This window comes from Artemia sp. Qi Xiang Cuo, chromosome 21 (assembly GCF_049724085.1).
Source record: "Artemia sp. Qi Xiang Cuo chromosome 21, ASM4972408v1, whole genome shotgun sequence".
NCBI classification, from domain to species: domain Eukaryota; kingdom Metazoa; phylum Arthropoda; class Branchiopoda; order Anostraca; family Artemiidae; genus Artemia; species Artemia sp. Qi Xiang Cuo.
In genome coordinates, this window is record NC_142814.1 from 12,417,233 (window position 1) to 12,438,526 (window position 21,294).

Below are 21,294 nucleotides of genomic sequence, written 5' to 3' on the forward strand. Positions count from 1 at the left end.
TACTTAGGACGATTATAACACTTTAGGCCGAAAATTTGAGGGTAATGTTCCGAGAATAGTTATACAAGAAATAGAAAAGTCTTAAATTTGATAATGTAGAAGACTGAGGTAACGAGTTTTAGTTAAGGGACGTTAGAAAAGCAGTTCAGAGTATTGGCAAAAAGGTTTTTCAACTGGTATAAGATATACAGTTTTTGTATAAGAAGTTTCAGTGTGACGGTAGTGCCGTAAGTAGTATGAGGGGGGGGGGGTGTAATTGGCGGCGCATTATATGTTGAGGTACCATTTAAATAACACAAGATACCATATGATTTGCAAGAGACATGCCTACTTACGTTGTCAAGGAGAGGGGGCGTGGGGGATGGGGGGTGAAACTGACATTACCCTCGGGCACTTAAAAACCTACCTATTTTCCCGTCTGATGGATAAATTAAAGCATGAGTTGAGGAGGTGTGTAAAAGACGGTATGGAAACAATTTCTGAGGTAGAGTGCAAGTCTGAGGTATGGATTTAAGATGCGGCCAGATTAGAATTTGATTGGAAATCAAAAGTTCTGGTGCCCTTTTTAAGAGTCAAAAGTGATCAGAGGGCATCTACCCCCCCCCCCCATGGACTTGGGTATTAATAAAATTGTAAGCAATTGTATTGGTATGTTACGAAACAGAGGAGTGGTAGTTGAGTCTAGTCCCACATAAAGATGGAAACTGGGTCCCAACCAGTAGTGAACAAGAATCTTAAGGAGAGATGGGCCGAACATTTTGAGAGTGTGTTAAACTAGGATAAAAGTATGGAAGATTTATTTCCCGGTGAAATTTGTCAGAAAATTTTTGATAATTTAAAAGTATAGGATGATTGAGGAGGAGAAATTTTTGATTTTCTAGAGAAATCTGGAAAAGGTGGAGAAGGGGGAAAAGGGGGAGAAGGTGGACGAGGAGATAATTTTTGATAACTTAAAATAAAGGAGAATTTATTCTGTATGGAGGAATTAAATATGGTATTTAAAGTACCAAGGACAATGAAAGTGGAATCCGGATTAGGTTAGATTAACCTGACCCAACTTGGAATTGGTGTGGAAATTACATAGCCATATGCATCTAAAAAAGTTAGGAAATGTCGGTGAGTTGATTTTTACTGAAAAAGGTCTCATATGCAGTTATGGAATTTCGCTAATAGTGGCCACCAAATTAGAAAAAAGAAAAGAAATATAGGTGAAAAATCGCAAAAAAATAAGCTGAAAACATGTAGCACAAAATCAACAGACTGCTGAAATTTGAACTTTTTAAGGAGAAAAAGTGAAGTCAGTTTTAAGTAATTGGATTACTTTTTAATTTTCACGGTTGGCAACGCTGAAGAAAAGATGGTACCTGTCCTGAAAACTTTAGAATGTTGAAACAACCAAAAGAAAAATCTTCAGAAACCACAGTTTTAAGATGTGATTAGACCAAAGCAGGGGAATATCTAGGAATTCTGTTCGGGGGGGGGGGGGGTACAAAGAAAATTAAACCGCATCAAAAATTTGTTTATATGAATTTCTGTTACGTTTTTACGAGCCGGACAAACATTCGGGGTGGGGGTTCAACCCCACCCCCTGGATACGGTCTTGGACCTAAAATAAAATGTGTTGATTCTAATTTTCTTGGTACTTCAAAGGATTTAAAAACAATAAGGCTGCAGGCACTGGTAGTTAACAGTTAATGCATGTGAGTAATGTAGTATGGTAGTTAAGTAATGATGGTTAATGAGTAAGGTATTATGGTTAGTGAGTTTTTGAAATACAGTGGTTACTAAGTAAGAAATGATACTGAATGTTATTTATAGGATTTTGATAAAAGAAAAGTACTTCTTGATGTTAGGATATTAATCAAACCCATTTATATGAAAATTGATCAGAGTAAACGTAATAACTGTAGAGATGTGAGCTGTATATACGTAGTAACTGTAGCTACGTAGAAACGAGCTATGTAGAAAAATTCTGGCCAATTGTTTTCTGGCAAATTCTGGCTAAATTGTTTGCCAATTTAGTTGAAGTTATTTGACTTTTTCCTAAATTCTTGCCGACTGTGTGTTGGGAGGGGGGGGGGGAATTGGGTGTAATGAAACTGAAATCGAATGTCAATCATTTTTGCTTCTGGAATTTTTCCCCTTCTTAAGAATCCGGAATTTTCCCCTTCTTAAGAAAAAATAATTAAAAAGAATCCGGATTAATTATTTTAGATTTTGTAAAATTTTGTTTTTTTTTTCCACCTTGGACTAAAAACCTAGTAATTATTAAAAAATTTCTTGTTCCTGATATTACTGTAAAACTGGAAGCACTAAACGGAAAACTTTCAAATACCGCTTGTATCCGTTTTTCTCCGCACCATCACCTTATCAGGCTTTTCCAGTCGTAAGTTATTTTTCCTTAGTTTGTTTGTTTGCTTTTCTATCTTTGGTCACTCCACACTTTTTAGTACTGTAAAGAGTGAGTAAAAATCAAATAATGATAACAATAATGACAGCTTGTGTCCATATTTCTGTATGTTACTGCTTATTAGATTCTGCAAGTTGTGAGTTTTTTTCTCTTCTTCTTTCCCCCCTCCTTTATTTTATTTCTCTTTTGTTTTAGTTTCTTTTGTATTTTATATTGTACTCTATAACTGGTTTCCTTTGATTTCTATATTGATTTGCGTTGTATTTTTATGTATTTTTCTTCGTGTTACTCCACGTATTAAACCTTTGTATATAGGTGTGGGTTAGAAATAAATAATAATTATAATCAACATAAGAGAGTTTTCTGATACGATTGAAATAAGATTTTTTTGCTATTTTAGATAGTTTAGAAGGGAACTCTGGCGTCGTAACCTTTAAGAATTGAGTAAAAGCTCATCCAACAAATTTTGGCTTCGCTCTGAACCTTGGCTGGATGTTTTGAGCAAACTTAGGAATCTAAAAAGTAGAAGCATAAAATTAGAAATCTAAGGGTCCTTAGATTTAATCTTATTCTTTATTTATTTTATTTCGATTTTATTTTTTTAGCATGTTTCCCTATGTTCCATAAGAAAAAACTATAAAGTTGTGGAAAATATTTTAAAACATTCTATAATACTTACTTATATCATTCCTAAATTAACTTAGCCTCACTTGTATATATCATTACTTTGCTTCCCATAGCCCAAATTGTAAACGCTCATTACATTTTCAGTAGTACAACTCTTTTCTTTCTGCTACTTGTTTACTCTTTGCTATAACTATTACTACTAACAACTCGCTATAATATTTAAAAAATGATTATAACCGTTAGATTATTAAATTCTGCACCAGGGGCAATTGCTCCCTCTATCTCCTCGCTAAAACCGGTAAAACCGATAACCTTTCACTGTAAATTGCAGCGAATAACAAGACGCTAATATCGCCGAATTCGTTAGTTTCAAATCTATTCATTCACCTAGCTAGAATTACGATATCACTTAGACTTTTGCTTAGAGAGTGATTTAAACTTGCTTTAAAATAGGAAAAATATCTTATTTCTTAACGATTTGTCGCTGATTTTCAACGTATTTTTCAATCTAAAAAGAATACATAGCTAATTTCGATTTGAAATTGAAATTATTTAATTACATAAGTTAAATTAAGTAACTCGATAGATGGATAGAGCTGAATCTTAGCTACCGAAAGATAAGAAAATACTATTCTAACATTCTGCAGCATGGACGCTCCGAAAAATGGAGGTAGATTTTTACATATTTTCTAGAGAAATTGCCTAGGGATTGTTTTGGGTACCCAACTGTCTGACCGTATTCCAAACAGTGGGATCTACGAAAAGTGTGATTCAATCCCGCTTTCTATGGCTATAATGAGAGAAAGGTTGAGATGGCTAGGGCACGTGCTACGGATGAAGAATGACAGATTGCCAAAGATTGTCCTTTTTGGTCATCCGCCTAGGGCTAAACGGAAAGTCCGTCGTCTGCGATTGGCGTGGGAGGATGTCATAAAGAAAGATTTAAAGGAAAAGGGAACTTCCTGAGAGGGTGTAAAGAGACAGGCTTTGAATAGACTGGGACGGAGGAGGAGCGTGCGTAGCTGTTGGCCTTAGGTGGAGTGTTGCTTTAGTGAGTTGTTAGTAGTAGTAGTTAATAGAAAAGATAAAAGGACAGCAGAAAATAACGTGCCAAAAACTTACACAGGGAATATAAACTTTTTTCTTTTTTTTAACCTGAGTGCAGAAAAATTCAATAGCTTTTTTGATCTAGTTTTATATATGTTTGAGCTAAACATTGAATTTAGTTATTTCTCTTCAGAAAATGATGAAATATTAATGATTCAGCCCTTCAACACAAAAGACTTCACAATCAGATCCCTAGCTGACCGAATTTTCGATTTGAAGTACTTAACACATCTATATCCAGATATTCCGAAGGATGTGGCCTTTCATAAATATTACACCCCAGCCGATCCAGCTGACAGAAATGCCACTAACGGATATGTGAGGCAGATTCTTGTGGCTCATGTGCCGTGAGTATTTGAATCTGTTTGAATTTAGTTATTGGGTGCTGTATTTTATTACTATTGTCTCTGAGGTGGCCACTTGTTTTTTGCAGTATGAGTAGATGGGTGACAGTTTACTTCTTTTTTACAGAAGGAGTAGGAGTGTGCTTCGAAAACTTTTATTGGGAATAACGCTGAGGAAAACAATTTTAATCAAGGAATAAAATACTTACTAATAGCTTTTAGGCTAGTTGTGAAATGGAGTTTATGGGCACTTATTTCGTGACTATTGCCTTTGAAGCGACCATTTCTTCTTTACAATAGGTGTAGAAGGGTGGCAGTTTGAAAATATTATTGGGAATAACGCTGAGGAAAATAATTTTTATCAAGAAATAAAATACTTACTAATGGAGTTTATGGGCACTTTTTTCGTGACTATTACCTTCGAAGTGGCCATTTCTTCTTCACAATAGGTTTAGAAGGGTGGTAGTTCGACAATATTATTCGGAATAACGCTGAGAAAAACAATTTCTATCAAGAAATAAAATACTTCCTAATAGCTTTTAGGCTAGTTCTGAATGGAGTTTATGGGCACTTTTTTCATGATTATTGCCTCTGAAGTGGCCATTTCTTCTTCAAAATAGGTGTAGAAAAGTGGCAGTTCGGAAATATTATTGGGAATAACGCTGAGTAAAACAATTTTGTCAAGAAATAAAATACTTACTAATAGCTTTTAGGTTAGTTGTGAATGGAGTTTATGGGCATTTTTTTCATGATTATTGCCTCTGAAGTGGCCATTTCTTCTTCACAATAGATGTAGAAGGATGGTAGTTGGGTGGTTTTTTAATGATTATTATATCTAAAGTGGCCACTTGGTCTTTACAGTAACAGTGGAAGGGTGGTTTGAAAATTTTAAATGGAAATATCTCTTGAGGGAAAAAGATCTTTATCAAGCACTAAAATAGGTCATCAGCTAATAATTTTTTAGACTGACCTTAAATGGAGCTGTTTGTTGTTTTTCTATCATGATTATTGCCTCTGAAGTGGCCACTTGTTCTTTACCGTAGGAGTAGAAGGGTGGCGATTCTAAAACTTTATTCGAATTAGCTTCCAGGAAAAAAACCACTAAAATACGTGATCAACTAACAGCTTTTTGGGCTAGCTTTAAATGCTGCTATGGGATGCCGTTTCCACTTAATATTTACATTTACACTATTACAGAAGTTTCCTCTTAATATTTACAGTAGGATAAAAAGGGTGGCAGGTCGCAAATCTCTATTGGAAATAGTCCTAAAAAAACTTCATCAAGAACTAAAATGTGTGATTCTCTAATTGTTTTTTAGGCTATGTTTAGAAATTCAAAATAATATTTACGTTTTTTGCAGTTTTTGCGCAATATTCTTTGAAGTTTTACAACTTTTCCACTATTTTGATTTTGACATTTTTGACTTAAACGTAAAATCCTGAATTTTAATTACTCTGGAACATTTTCTAATCCGGCTTTTAAATGTTTATACCACGGTATATAAATTATAGGCAGTATGATCTCTCCCTATCTCACCCATTATAAAAACCCGGACCCAGGTGCGAGTGCTCCAGTGTTGGAACACTAAATTTTGAAGAAAATAATTTTAGATTAATTTATTCCAATATATATATGAAAATCGGCAATTAGTAGTGCAATGTTATTATTAGATGTTTTTAGGAATTAAAAGTAGGTTTCGAAGTCTCAAGTTGGTTTCAAAGGTATTTTGAGAAAGTTTCTGCCAAAATACGCTGTTCAAGGGTAATTAGACCGCTGATGGCAGATCAAATGAAAGGAGCTGTTTGTACACGCTAATGCAAGAATAAGTGGGAGGAGCTTTTTGTTCGCACCGAGAATGAAGAGCCAGAAATTATCTGCGGTGAACTTACTGCTAATTATCTTTATACAGTGGTTTATACTCAAATGTAATCAGATTTTGTGTTTATGCACCGCTCCATGTACTATACTATTGTATAGAGGGGTTAAAATAAATAATAATTTTAAATAATGAGGATTATTTAATTTTAAATATATGAGGAAAAATAATATTATTCATCCTCCCCTAATATTTAGTTATTAACACCTATGTTAAAGTGAACACCTCGGGCCAAGTTTTTATCAACTGCTCAGAATCTTGAACTACAAAATTTGTACTGTAAGGAACCTAATAGGATTTGAAGCTCATTTTAGATGAAATAAAATCCTATTTTGAGTTGTATTATTATTTTTCTTATTTTTTTACTCTAATAAATTTTAAACTTTACTATTTATTTTGTTATTATATTTTATTTTTAATGACGGATCTAAGTGCAACCTCATCTTAGCATTTGCAGCATAATTTAGAATAAGTATTACGACAGTATTTAAAAGCCAATTATAAATAATAAAAATTATTTGATTTCATTGTTTTCGTTCCAAACCATAAGGTAATAAGAAATTTGGCCCTCTTTATTCCAAGCACAGACAGGGGCTATACTATTAGTTCCTTTTGCTAATTATGTATATAAGTTGCTGAACTAGTTATTATCCCCCATCCTAGGGTGAATTTAAAATATAGTTTGTGAATTTTGTCCGTCTTTTTGTCTGGATTAAAACTTTATTTTTCAATACCAATTATTCAACACAAATCTCTTTTGAATCAGAATCATTTATTCAGAACAGTTTTCATTGACAAAAAAGTGAACTAAATGACCTTGTATTTGCAGTTATACTAGAAACAATTACACACTAAACTATTTCATTTTAACCTGTCATATAGGCTTTAAAAAAGGAATAACAGAATTAGTAAATTAATAATAATACAGAAATTAATTAATAATTTAGATTAGGTAATAATTGTAATAATAACAATTAAATAAAAAATAATAAAAAAATGAATATTTATAATGATAAAAATACTAAAAACATTTTTTATATAATGATAAAAGATAAATGATAACTTACTTAAATAACAAAATAATTAACAATTAATTAATAAATATTTTCCCACGGCATACAAGCGGGTTCATTTTATCTAAATACGATTCAATCATGATCAAAAGAACTAATCTTAAAATGGAATTATTCGCCAACAGACCCTTAATAATTATTCAAATCTATAGACTGTCAGTTTTCTATATATTTTGTTCTTCTTATACACTCGTCTGGGTAAGTGGGTCGGGGTGGGGGCATTATCTAATGGGTCCCATCAGTTTTTATATAATGCTATTGTGTTGGACATATATCTGCCAACGAACTATCGTGACGACCGATCTGAGAGACTTTTTGCCATTAGTCCCGTTCATTTATTTAAATGCTTGCTAAAAATAAAGAGCAAGGTTTTATGCTGTATCGTGACATGTGACTTCAATTGTGAGTTTTACTTTCGTCCATAATTCATAATTTCATAGTTTATTATTCCAAATTTACAAACAAATAGATAAATTAAACAACACTTTCGCGCTGGAGAAAACCTATGAGAGTTTGTGATCGCGCGAAAGTCTACGTAACTACTTACCTATTAACTCGACTATTTACTTAAACCTCAACTATTTAATTAAAACTTTTATAAAAAAAAACAACAAAAATAAATAAACCATAACCTGTGTATATGAAAAAAATAGATAAATAAATAACTGAATTAAAAATAATAATTGATAAATAAAAATATTAAAAAGAACAATAATAATAACAAATCCAGTCTCCATCGCTCTTCAATACTCAGCCCCTCCTCCCCTCCCTCTCCCTGTATATCCCCACCCTGTATTCGAGTAGAATGTCTAACTTACACCTGCCATACGTCATCCATATGATAAACGTCGCTTAAAAGCGGTTTGTATTTTATTTTAGTGATTGGGACAGGGGAAAAATGTGAACTACTTCTGTTTAATTCGAAATTCGATGCTGGTCGGAGCGTCATACTTTGCGATTCTACTGTTGAGCTCTTGGATGGCATTATGTATCTGGGCCTTCCTATTGGACGGTCAATATTAGAGATGTGGCGGTTACTGCTTTTACACTTTCAGAAGCGGTCTTCTTTTACATGTAGCTGCATAATGGCAAATAAGCGAAAGTTTGACCGTCGTCTCTTGGCCCAGTACACTGTCATGATTTTACCTTATTATCTATACCTTAGCCCATTTCAGATAAATTGAAATTGCCCATTTTGGAACACTGCCATTTTGCTCATTAAGCCCATTTTGGAACATTAAGTGCATTTTGGAACAATTTTACAGCTACAGAAAAATTGAAATTGCCCATTTTGGAACATTTTGCCATTTTGCCCATTTTGGAACATGAAACCCTTTTTGGAACAATTTGACAGCTACAGATAAATTGAAATTGCCTATTTTGGAATATTTTGCCCATTAAGCCCATTTTGGAACAATTTTACAGCTACAGATAAATTGAAATTGTCCATTTTGGAACATTTTGCCATTTTGCCCATTAAGCCCATTTTGGAACAATTTTACAGCTACAGAAAAATTGAAATTGTCCATTTTGGAACATTTGGCCATTTTGCCCATTAAGCCCATTTTGGAACAATTTTACAGCTACAGATAAATTGAAATTGTCCATTTTGGAACATTTTGCCATTTTGCCCATTAAGCCTATTTTGGAACATTAAGCCCATTTTGGAACAATTTTACAGCTACAGAAAAATTGAAATTGCGTTCGCTGTGCTAGAATTATGCAAAGCGTTTGGTGCATTTACCACCACGCACCAGCAATATGTATGTTACGCACCAGTACGGTGCTAAAAACCCGGAAGAAGGGGTTGTGTCGTAAATTCATCGTTTTAATTTTTCAGTCAAGTCCCACCTATGGGTCAAGTTGTTATAGCAGTAGTGGGCATTTGTTTCTGGCTGTTGTGTTTTTGTTTTGTTTGTGTCAGAAAAATTAGTGTCTTGTTTTTTTTTGTTCCATCTGTTTTTTCGTTGATGGGTATTAAATGCAGTCATTCAATTCAATGGGTCAAGTCTGTTTCAATATCATGGTCAATGGGCTTTATTTATGCCCGTGCTTTCGTTCGCCTTAAAGGCGTATTTTGTAGCATCAACTATTTATCTAAAAAACTTTTTTTACGGAAAATAGAACATATATAAAAGCATAATATATAAAACGGATGGAGTCGTTTTAGCTTAAAAATAAGCCCTATATACCTTTTATGCATAATATAATATATAAAATACAGTTTATGTATATATAATATAAAAAATAAGTAAACATTTAATTACGTTTGAGTAATTATATGTGAGTAATTGAGACGTGTTGAAATTAAAATGAAATCTTCACAACTCAAAATTCGTTTTAAGTCACTTGTAAGCATTACCTGTTTTTTTTTGCGTTTGTTCACTCAAAATATTATTTTGAGTAATATTATTTGTTACTCAAAATATTATTTTGAGCTCAATTTGATCAAAAAATTGAGCATTACCTCAATTTTTTGCGTTTGTTTACTCAAAATATTATTTTGAGTAATATTATTTGTTACTCAAAATATTATTTTGAGCTCCATTTGATCAAAAAATTGAGCATTACCTCAATTTTTTGCGTTTGTTTACTCAAAATATTATTTTGAGTAATATTATTTGTTACTCAAAATATTATTTTGAGCTCAATTTGATCAAAAAATTGAGCATTACCTCAATTTTTTGCGTTTCTTTACTCAAAATATTTATAATGATATTGAGAGTTGAGAATGTTACTGCTGCACATTTAACATTTGTCTTTCGCTGCCTTATGTAGTTATGTTTATTCTCACTATTAATTACAATTATACATATTTTGAAGGGCCGCATCTCTTTCGGAGGGAATGTTAAGCTACCCAAACACTCCAGCTTCAAACCATATGGAACGACTGTCCCCAGAATCTCAGTTAGGACAGCCATCACCATCTTTACTCCGCCAAGCTGCTGAAACTCCCCAAAGGTAGGTTTTTCTTATTTTTTTTATTTTGTCTCATTGTTTTTTAATTCCGCCTTTTGTCTCTATTTTCCTCTTTTGAATTCCTCTTTTTTCTCTCTATTTTCCTCTTTTGAATTCCTCCTTTCTCTCTCTCTTAGAATATAAATAAGGAAATTTTGATGATTGGTTCTGTCTGATTTTAACTGCAGCTGTAACCATTGGTGGTGCATAGGGCCACTGGTGGATCTAGGGGAGGCCCCTGCCTCCTCCCAAATTTTTTCTGGTGCCCTGTTTTGTTTTTGTCTTCATTTTTTTCTGACTCTTTTTTTAAAATGAACTTGTCAATTCGGTGAATTATTGACGTCCTTGTCACATTGTCCCCTCCAAGATTTTTTTGTAGATCTGTCTTTGCATAGAGCGTTGATGGAGCCTCTCCAGTCGACCCGAAGAGGTACTGCAGTGGTGACGTCTTCCCATTCATGTGCTAACGAGATCTTCAGGGACGAATTTAGGGGTGGGGTCATGACCTAGGCCCCCGCCGAGTAATTTACTGTAAAAGATTTATGGGTGATTCCAGTTTAAGTCATCAGACAAAGTGTGTTTTCTGATAAAGTTGTTATTGACCCTCCATCTTTTAGCATTGCCTTCTCCATCCGGAAAAACATTTTGCGCATGTGTGTGACTGACTTGTTCACTTGGGACTGGTATCCCTGCCTAAACGTTACTTATAATAAAGAAGGCAAAGGGGTCAAAAAAAAAACACACAAAAAAAAAAAAAAAAAAAAAACAAAAAAAAAAAAAAAAAACACTAGCCATTTAGTTACCAAAATTAGTAGAAAATAAAAACTGGGTTAAGCAAATAGTATTAAAGCAAATGATGCTGTTTTTACAAACCTCTTTTTCTCTTTTCAATGAAAAAAGCATTTGTTAAAGTTCCCAGGGCCGTATCTTGTATTTTTTTTTTTGGGGGGGGGGTGGTGGTACAAATTAATGTTTTGTTGGGGGGTGGGGGTGTTACAAAAAAAATAAAAAAAAACACCAAATGTTTGTTTACATTTATTTTGTTACGTTTTTTACGAGTCGGACAAACATTTAGAGAGGAGGGGGTTAAAGCCCCCTAACCCCTTCCCCCTGGATACGGCCTTGAATATCCCTCGCTTGATTTTGCTAACTTTAACTAGCTAAGTGTATTGCTATCACCTAAACCTCTTCAAAGCACCGCTCCGTCTTGGGTTTTGTTTGGCCATTTTTGATAAAACAAATTGAAAATATGCAATTATTGTTTGTTTAATATATTAAAATAAGAATCATTCATTATTTTTGAGACAATTTTTTCATCGCAGATCTGTGTAGTTTTTAGAAACAAAGCAAACAGGTTTATTAGTTATCATTTAAAGAGGGATTTCAGCTTTAGCAATATTAACATTGGAAATCAATTATATTAATTAAGCCTTTTCTTTTATAACTTAATTAATGAAGTTATCACTATTTAGCAACGTTAGTTTTTTATCCTGATCTTTTCATGGTAAACCGCTTAAGATCTGAATCTTAAGTCTTTTGATGATCACATTTTTATTATGTCTACCTCCGTGGTTCGGAAATCGAGACCGCGTATCTGTTTATGGATTCCCCGAAATCAGTTTAATACTTGCAGAGCTTACTGGCCAACTACCCTACGGAACCTACAAGTTTGCGCCCCCCCCCCCCCCGACAGTGCCCTTATTCGTTTAATCTAATTACTTTCTTGTTTTATGTGTTTATTTTTTTCTTATAGTTAATCCGCCTGTTTTGTAGCTTGTTATAAATAAATTATTATCCTATGAAAAAAACCTTCAAATTGAGTATGGGATTAAAATAATTTTTACATAATTTGCACTTTACTGAAAAAATATAAATGTTTTTACTTCTATAATATTTTAATAAATCAAGTAATATTAAGATTTTGGTTACTAAATATCAGTATATGTATATCAAACTGACAATGCACATTCATTTGTATTTTTTTCAGTAAAGTGCAAATTATGTTCTGGCCTTGGGAAGGCATAGGGGTTTTGAGCCCAACTTATGTTAATTTCTGCTCGTTTTGAGTTTGACTCGGTTAATTATTGTAATTTCTGTACGTTTTCGGTTTCATTTATTTATCAATGCTGATTTGTGGTAGTTTCACGCTTGGTAGATTATTTGATTTTATTTTTGCTCATTTTTTTTTTAATGGAGTTCTTTACTTTTCTTTGAAAAACTTATTTTGTGGAAAAAGTTTTTTTAATTAATTTCTGTTCGTTTTATATTGACATAGTCTTTTCAGAGAAAAAAAATAATACTTTAAGTCTTTTCGTTTTTTTAAGAATTTATAGTTTGGCCTGCAATTTGTATGCTGGAGAAAAATTTTCAGCAATTTTTAACAACATACACCCTCTTAAAAATCTGGACACAAATAGTAGTGTTTAATTTAGTTTCATACCTCCTCTAGTTGACCTGGAATGGAAAAATTGATATATTCGCAAAAAAAATTTGTTTACTTTCTTTGATAGCTTGGATACACTTACGCTATTTTGATTTGGTTAAATTTTAAGAGCAGAAGCAGCCCCCAAAATTTGAACATAATACCCCCAGTCGTTCTTGGGATACTGCTGATATGCTTTATTGGGAATTAGCATTAACACAGCGCAATTTGATTTAATCTTATGGCAACATTTATTTTTTAAACATAAAGCCAAATGGGAGGATGGGCGTGGGAGGGAGATTAGTTTCCCTCCAATCACTTTTGACTATTTCAAAGGGCATCAGCCATTTCTATTTTCAATCGAATGAACCCTTTTCCAAGTTCCTACGACAACTCCTTCGATACAAAGTGCCTAGGTCTAAACAACAACAACAACAATAACAAAAATAATACATTATACCCACATCGATCTTTACTATAAAAATTTGAAGCCTTCCAATTACTTTCGACAACTAAAAAGGGCACTAGGCCTTTCGATTTCCAATCAAATGAGCCCTATTTGAGTTTCTACGACAACACTTCCTATAAAGAACTTATATGCCCCAGGGCATAAATTACAACACTTACCCTAAGGGCTGTGAGGGTGGTTGTCATCCTCTAAGACCTAATTTCCAGAACTTTCAACTACGTTACACAAAATGGATATCTCAAAATTTTTTATCGGATGTGTCTGGGAAAAGGGTGGGTGTGAGAGGGACGTTAGTCTTTCCCTCATCACTTTCAACTATTAAAAAGGTACTAGCCCTTTCAATTTCCAATCAAATAAGCCCTTTTGAAGTTTCTACGACAATGCTTTCAATAAAAACCTTATGTGCCCCCAGGGGATAACTTAAAACCCTTGGCCTGAGGGCTGGGGGGGGGGGGGCTGTCATCCTCACAGACCTAATGTCCAGAACTTTCAACCACGTTGAACAAAATGGCTATCTGAAAATTTTGATTGGATGTGTTTGGTGGAATGGTGGGCGCGAGAGAGGGTTTAGTTATCCTCCAATCACTTTCAACTAGAAAAAAGGGCACTAGCCATCACAATTTTCATTTGAACGAGCCCCTTTTGAAGTTTTACGACAACTCTATAATTAAAAACCTTGTATGCCCCCAGGGCACAACTTACAACCTTTGCCCTGGGGACTCTGGGGGGTTCGTCAGTCCTTAAATACATAATTTCCAGAACTTTCAACTACTTTGAACAAAATGGCCTTCTCTAAACTTTGATTGGATGTGTTTGAAGAAATGGAGGGCGTGAGAGAGGGGTTAATTACTCTCCACTCACTTTCGACTATTAAAAAGGGCAATTTCAATTTCCAATAAATGATCCCCTTTTAAAATTTCTGCAACATCTTTCAATATAAACCTTATATGCCCCCAGGGTAAAAATTACAACCCTTGCACTGAAAGCTCTGAAGGGGTAATTATCCTAAAAGACCTAATTTCAAGAACTTTCTACTACGTTGAACAAAATGGATATCTCAAAATTTTGATTGGATGTGTTTGGGGAAATGGTAGGCGTCAGAGGGGGGTTAGTTGCCATTCAATCACTTTCAAATATTAAAAGGGCACTAGCCCTTTCAACTTTCAATTGAATGAGCCCTTTTGGATGTTTTTACAACATCGCATTCAATAAAAGCCTTACATGCTCCCAGGGAATAACTTAAAACCCTTGCCCTGAGGGTTGTGGGGGGATGGTTTGTCATCCTTAAAGACCTAATTTCCAAAACTATCAACTACGTTGAATAAAATGGCTATCTAAAAATATTGATTGGATGTGTTTGGGGAAAAGGTGGGCGTGAGAGGGGAGTTTGTTGGCCTCAAATCACTTTCGACTATTAAAAAAGGCACTAGCTCTTTGAATTTCCAATTGAATGAGCCCTTTTTTAAGTTTCTACGACAAACATTTCAAAACAAACCTTATATGCCACCACGGTATAACTTATAACCCTTGCCCTGAAGACTGTGGGGGGAGTGTCCTGCTCAAAGATATATTCTTCATAAGATCAAACGGCGTGGAACAAAATTGCAATCTAAGATATTGTATCCGGTGTTTGGGAGAAAATAATATGCGAGTAAAAATAGTTAAGTGCCATCCGAACCCTTTCGACTGTTAAAATTTCCACTAGCCCTTTGGATTTATAATCGACTTCCCCTATATTGAAGTTTTTATGACGACGCGTTCAGTAAAAACCTTATATACTCCAAGGGCACAACTTACAACCCTTGCCCTGAGGGCTGTGGGGGAGTGTCCTCCTCAAAAACATAAATTCTATTTGGAAATCCACAACACTGAACAAAATGAATATCTCAAAATTTTGATTGGATGTGTTTGTGGGAATGATGGGCGTGGGGGGGACTAGTTGCCCTCCAATCACTTTCGACTATTAAAAAGGGCACTAGCCCTTTGAATTTCCCATCGAATGGGCCTTTTTTGAAGTTTCTACGACAACACCTTCCAACCTTATATGCCCCCAGGGCATAACTTAAAACTCTTGCCCCGAGGGTTGGATGGGAGTGTCCTCCTCAAAAAGATATTTTCTATCTGAAAATCAACTACGCTGAACAAAATGGCTATCTCAAAATTTTGATTGGATTTGTTTGGGGGAGTGATGGGCGTGGGGGGGGCTAGTTGTTCCCAATCACTTTCGACTATTAAAAATGGCACTAGCCCTTTGAATTTCCAATCGAATGACCCCTTTTTCAAGTTTCTACGACAAACATTTCAATAAAAAACCTTATATGACCCCAGGGCATAACTTATAACCCTTGCCCTGAAGACTGTGGGGGGAGTGTCCTGCACAAAAGTATAATTTCCTGAACTTTAAACTTCGTGGAAAAAATGGCTATTAAAAAATTTTGATTGGATATGTTTGGGGAAATGGTGGGCGTGGAAGGGGTGTTAGTTGCCTTCCAATCACTTTTGAAGTTTCTACGACGACGCGTTCAGTTAAAGCTTATATACCCCCAGGGCATAAATTACAACCCTTGCCCTAAGGGCTGTGGGGGAGTGTCCTCCTCAAAAAAAAAATTTATATCTGGAAATCCACAACACTGAACAAAATGGCTATCTAAAAATTTTGATTGGATGTGTTTGGGGAAAAGGTGGGCGAGAGAGGGGGGCTAGTTGCCCTCAAATCACTTTCGACTATTAAAAAGGGCACTAGACCTTTGAATTTCCAATCGAATGAGCCCTTTTTCAAGTTTCTACGACAAAGATTTCAATAAAAAAACTTATATGCCCCCAGGGCATAACTTAAACCCTTGCTCTGAAGACTGTGGGGGAGTGTCCTGCTCAAAGGTATAATTTCCTGAACTTTAACCGCGTGGAACGAAATGGCTATTTCAAAATTTTGATTGGATGTGATTGGATATATATATATATATATATATATATATATATATATATATATATATATATATATATATATATATATATTAACTATGTCTTCCTCAAAGACCAGTGTAACTTTTGAAAACAAAGAGAAAGGTTGGTTATCAGTTGTATTAGTTATATATTAATTTCTATCCTCTTTTAGTAGCCCTGTTGATTTATAATGTTTGTTTTTAATAATATGATTAAAATGTCTGCAGGATTTAATAATGTAAATATATTTACATTAATATAAATATTAAAAAAAGATAATATAATTATTTTTCAGTGTTAGTGCTCACGAGATCGAATATCCAATCATAGATGACGACTTCCCCTTGGAAGGTTTTGAGTTTAATTCAATGGTAACAGATATGATACAGTCCTACAAGGCGCAGTGAGCACACTTCAATTAATTGAAGGACTTAAGGATTACTGTTACATGCGGAATTTCATGCGAGATTTTGTTACAGATTTTCGAGTTTTATTTGAGATTTTTTTGGCGTTGTTTTTGATAAAGTTAGTGATTGATCACTGTGAGTGTGTTTGAAAAAAAATCCATGTTTTTTTTTTAATTGGAGACAGACCAGTGGGTGATTCTGGACATTTGTCCGTCCTCCCTGAAGGTTAAAATTTTCATCAATTACAGGGGAGGAAAAAAATTCCAATGGAAAGCCCTTCTCTATCATCCCTTCAAACTCTTTACGCTGAGTTATTTAAAGAAAGGCGACTATCTATATACTGAATCTTGCTGAATCATAATAAAGTGAGACTTAAATATGTTCAAACTTTTGAAAATATACCAAAAACGACAAGAATCTTATTCTTTTGAAAATTAACATTTTTTTCAGAAGCCAGTTTGAGCAAGTCTATAATAAGAGCTATTTGGCACATTCTCCATGACAACGCAGTATCCGTGTAATGGGAAGAGGGGTGGCTAGGGGCTTGACCCCCCTCCCTAGATTTTCCCATCCTAATGGCACACGACTTGTATTTTTGAACCTTTCCATGTAAATTTGAATTCAGGTGAAAAGCAATAAATTCGATTTGAAATAATCGATGTTTGCTGTGTTTTTCCATTTACTTTTTCTCAAAAATGATTTTCTGCTTAGCATGTTTTTATCTGCTTAAATCTGCAGATTTCGATGCATAAATTAACCTAATGACTGACGAACTCGATTTTTTTGAATGAATTGTCAAACAAATAGATTTTGTTGCCTGAAATGCTCACAACACGTTTTTGTGAGCCTCCCAGTGTAAATTTCATTTTTACATAAACGATAAGATAATTATGTGTTATAATTGTCTTATCGACTATTAGAATCGGAATTCCTGATTTTGTTTGTCCTTTTCTGTTTACTCTTTTCTTGTTTACTGTTTACTCTTTTGTTTGTTCTTTTCTGTTTGTGTCCCAAAAATAATTGACGCTCAGCATATTATTAATTGTTTAAATATATTGTATTTGATGTGTAAATTAATGTAACAGCCTTTGAGGCTGATTCATTAATTATTTTTCAATTAATTGATTAATAATTAATTAATTTATTATTAAATAAGTGGGGGTTTCCCCTTCTTAAAGCCTCTTAACGCTTTCTTGTGAGCCTTCCGGAGGGAATTTGGATTTTATGGAATTAAACTACCTATTTATAGGTAGAAATAGATAAATCGAGACCAACGCTCGGGATATTATTTTTCTAATTCTATTTAATTTTTTTTCAAAATAATTGTACTTTGAACCGTTGAGATATTTCAAAAATTGATGATACATTGAACCTCAACGTATTATCAATTGTTGAAATATATAGATTTTGATTTGTAAATTGACGTAACAACCGTTCAACCCGATTTCCTGGAATTAATTTTCAAATATAATTTATTATCCATTTTATTCATATCCATTTTTTATTCATATATTATCCATTTTATTCATTTATTATTTATTCAATTCATTTATTATCATTTTTTATGTTTTATATGAGTTTGTTTTTAGCTCAGTTAAGGAACAGTTTTAGATTTTGGGTTTCATTATCTGGTGTGCAATCAATTGTAATTAAATCAAACTTAAATGTGCAATCGTTGTGTTCGTTTTTTTACTCCTCCCTTTACCTTTTCTGTGCATACAAACTTTGTTCCACATGTTTCTTGTGCTGTTTCTATTCAATTTTCTGTTATGCGTTCATTCTTTTTGCGTGTTTCCTATTGCAACAGTTTTAAGCTAGGAATATATTGTAGCCTCAATAGTATACGGGGAAATATGATATAAGTTCCTACAAGAAACTGCAACAGAATTTGCAGATTATTATATCAGCACAGGCACATACTCGTCAAAACCTAACGGAATGAGATTATATTTTCCTTAAAGGTAAAAATGACTCTTTTAAGCACCTTTTTTTTTTGGGGGGGGGGGCTGTTCTTTTGAACCAATTTTAGGGGAGAGGAGGATAGGCTGTGTTTCATACCAGTGGAGCCCGCCTGGTTTGGAAAAAAAGATTTACGACAAGAAACCATTATTATAAGTTGTCTACTTTCAGAACTAATCAGAATTATTTATTGTATAATTTAAATGGGATTGTTTGTGGGTGTGAAATAAAAAAAAAATCGTTGTCGTCCTTATAATACTGGCAAAACATGAAAAAAAACATAGTTCAATCTTTTTCTTGTTAGTATTGGAAAAAATGGTCCCCTGTCCAGCACAAAAGCTGGAGTTCCTCGGCAACATTGTAATTTAAGCCACTAAGAAACAGAGGAACGACTTGTAAAAAGTCTTGCGACTCAAAAAATGTTTGTTCCTTTGTTGGCTTAAAATTTCACACAGATTATTTTATAACTAATCGACTTTAAAAAGAAAGAACACTTTTTACCATTCCACTTTAAGAAAATATTCTCTTTTTTTCTCTTTGTTTAAGCTGTCATAGCCTGTTCAATGTAATGTTAAAATTCGGCGAAATATATGTGAAACAATAGGTAATGTTTTAGTAATATTTGAATCAAGTTACGTTTGAAGATTTTGGCAAATTGCCCTGTTTACAATTTAGTAGTCCTTAAACGTTAAAATCGTGTTAATAATCTAGGCTAAATATCAAGGATATCATATTTTAGAAGTTTCCTTGCCCCATAAGTGTCCCATAACATAATAGACCTATGAACCGTAAAAATAAATAAGCAAAAATAAAACTTAGTTTTTTGCAATCCTTTTTGTCAGTAAAAATTAAAACCTTAAATAAGTTAAAGATTCTATGAAAGCTAAACTATTTTAACCTGTTTGATACCATATCTTTATGCTTAATTTTTTTTTTTTTTTTGCTAATTTTTTTATCCACGTTTCTTGTTTTTAAATTAGGCACCCTAATTTACCAAAAACTGTGTAACTGTATATATTGTTTGTTTTTCAATAAGAATTATATTCCCGATTTTTCCTAATCTCTTAAGATACAGAAATTTTCCACAAATTCACATAATCCGATTCTATTTTCATTGGCCTTGGAATTTGAACGCAAGGGTCAAGGGATTATTTTATTACTTCTACCACTAATAGCAAGAGATTGCAGGGCCAAGCCCCTTGAGGCTGACACAACTGCACACGCTCCTCCTCCAATCTGATATTTTCATAGCTTTGCCCCTTGTCCCTTCCAGTTCCCAATTCCTTAAGATCCTTTCTTATGACCTCTTGCCACTTCATTGGGGGACGACCCGTATTCCTTTTGGCTCGGAATGGAGGGCTGTAAAACACGACTTTTGGCATTCTTATCATCCGTCATCCATTAAATTGACCAAAAAAACTCACTTCTTCTAGAACAGTTGAATGATTCAGATTATGGTTGAATCACAAAGAAATTGAGAGATTACCTATAAAAAATCTTTTGGCTAAAAATGTCTTGTTCTTTTTAATTTAAAAAAACAAAACAAAAAAAACCATCATATTCCGCGTTCTTTCTGCACGCTCAAAGTTTAACACAGCAGCAACAGGTGGATGCAGTGACCGACAAAAAAGGCGGAGTTATTCATGTGATGTCTTAATATACAATAGTTATGTTAGGCTTCAAAATAATAATCTAGTGGAATTAAAGTATTAATTTTAACGTGGTAGTATGTAATAATGTTCTCACTTTGTCTCTTTCCTTGAATTAGCCAGGCAATGTATAATAGCCCTTGTCAGGCACGTAATTAAGATTTTTATCGGGCTGAGGGTGGGGGAGGGGGGTGGGGAGGGTCGCAGTAAAAAAAATATATTTAATAGGGCCCAATAATAAAATGTCAAACTTTACTTGATAATTTGAATAAAAAAAAAACTAGAAATTTCTTGCGAATTTTTGAATTTAAGTCCGTATATATCGAAAAGAAATAAAACTTGTTAATATTAAAGTATGTGGGGGGGGGGGGTCAGAAAGAAAAAATTTTGTCTTAATTTGCAAGATTTCGGACATTAAACGGGGACTGGACATGGGCTGGAGAAAGAAAAGACATATTTGCGTATATATTCAATATATATGCTATACTAGATAATATATTATTATCTAATGTACATTTCCCTCCTAATATATTTGCAAATTAGAGAGAGGGGGATATAGTATAGTGGGAGTTCCTCAAAAATGTGTTAATTCCAATTTTTCTACATATTATAAAAAAAAAATTAGTATGTTTTCTATAGCCCCAATTCTAGGCTTATACTGAATTCGGTTATTTTAAATGTGAAATTAAGGAGCGACCTCGTGGTTGCAGTGACAGTTATCTCTCTAGAATTTGATGTCATTTTCTCTCTGAGACACGCATCCATTTCATACATTTTATGAATATCCAAATAGAACAACGAATGGATCCAAATGGAGTAACAGTGTAGTGGAGCAAGGCGCCCCAAGAAACCTTAGGGCCGAAGTTTGATCCTGGCTGTTGCAAGGAAGTCTTTCATATATGCTTGTTTGTTTCCTAATTTTATTTGTTTTTGTCACTTTTTAAAAAACCTGCATCGTTATTTTTTTTTAATCTGCTCTGCATATGACGGGAGGGGCGGGGCGCAATAAATGAAAATATAGTCCTGATTTACGAAATTTGGGATCTATT

General features: G+C 33.9%; 1 protein-coding gene across 2 annotated transcripts in view; it reads left to right on the forward strand.

Annotated features, from left to right (window-relative positions):
• The window catches only part of Stat92E (Signal transducer and transcription activator Stat92E), a 176,938-nt gene extending 156,502 nt beyond the window's left edge, over positions 1-20,436 (forward strand). For both annotated transcript variants that reach the window (XM_089106763.1, XM_089106762.1), the window contains exons 15-17: positions 4,278-4,491; positions 10,262-10,399; positions 16,526-20,436. In XM_089106763.1, the coding sequence (XP_088962889.1) occupies positions 4,278-4,491; positions 10,262-10,399; positions 16,526-16,637 (464 nt within the window). In that variant the 3' untranslated portion in view covers positions 16,638-20,436. The remainder of the gene's footprint in view (positions 1-4,277; positions 4,492-10,261; positions 10,400-16,525) is intronic.
• The last annotated feature ends 858 nt before the right edge of the window (positions 20,437-21,294 follow it).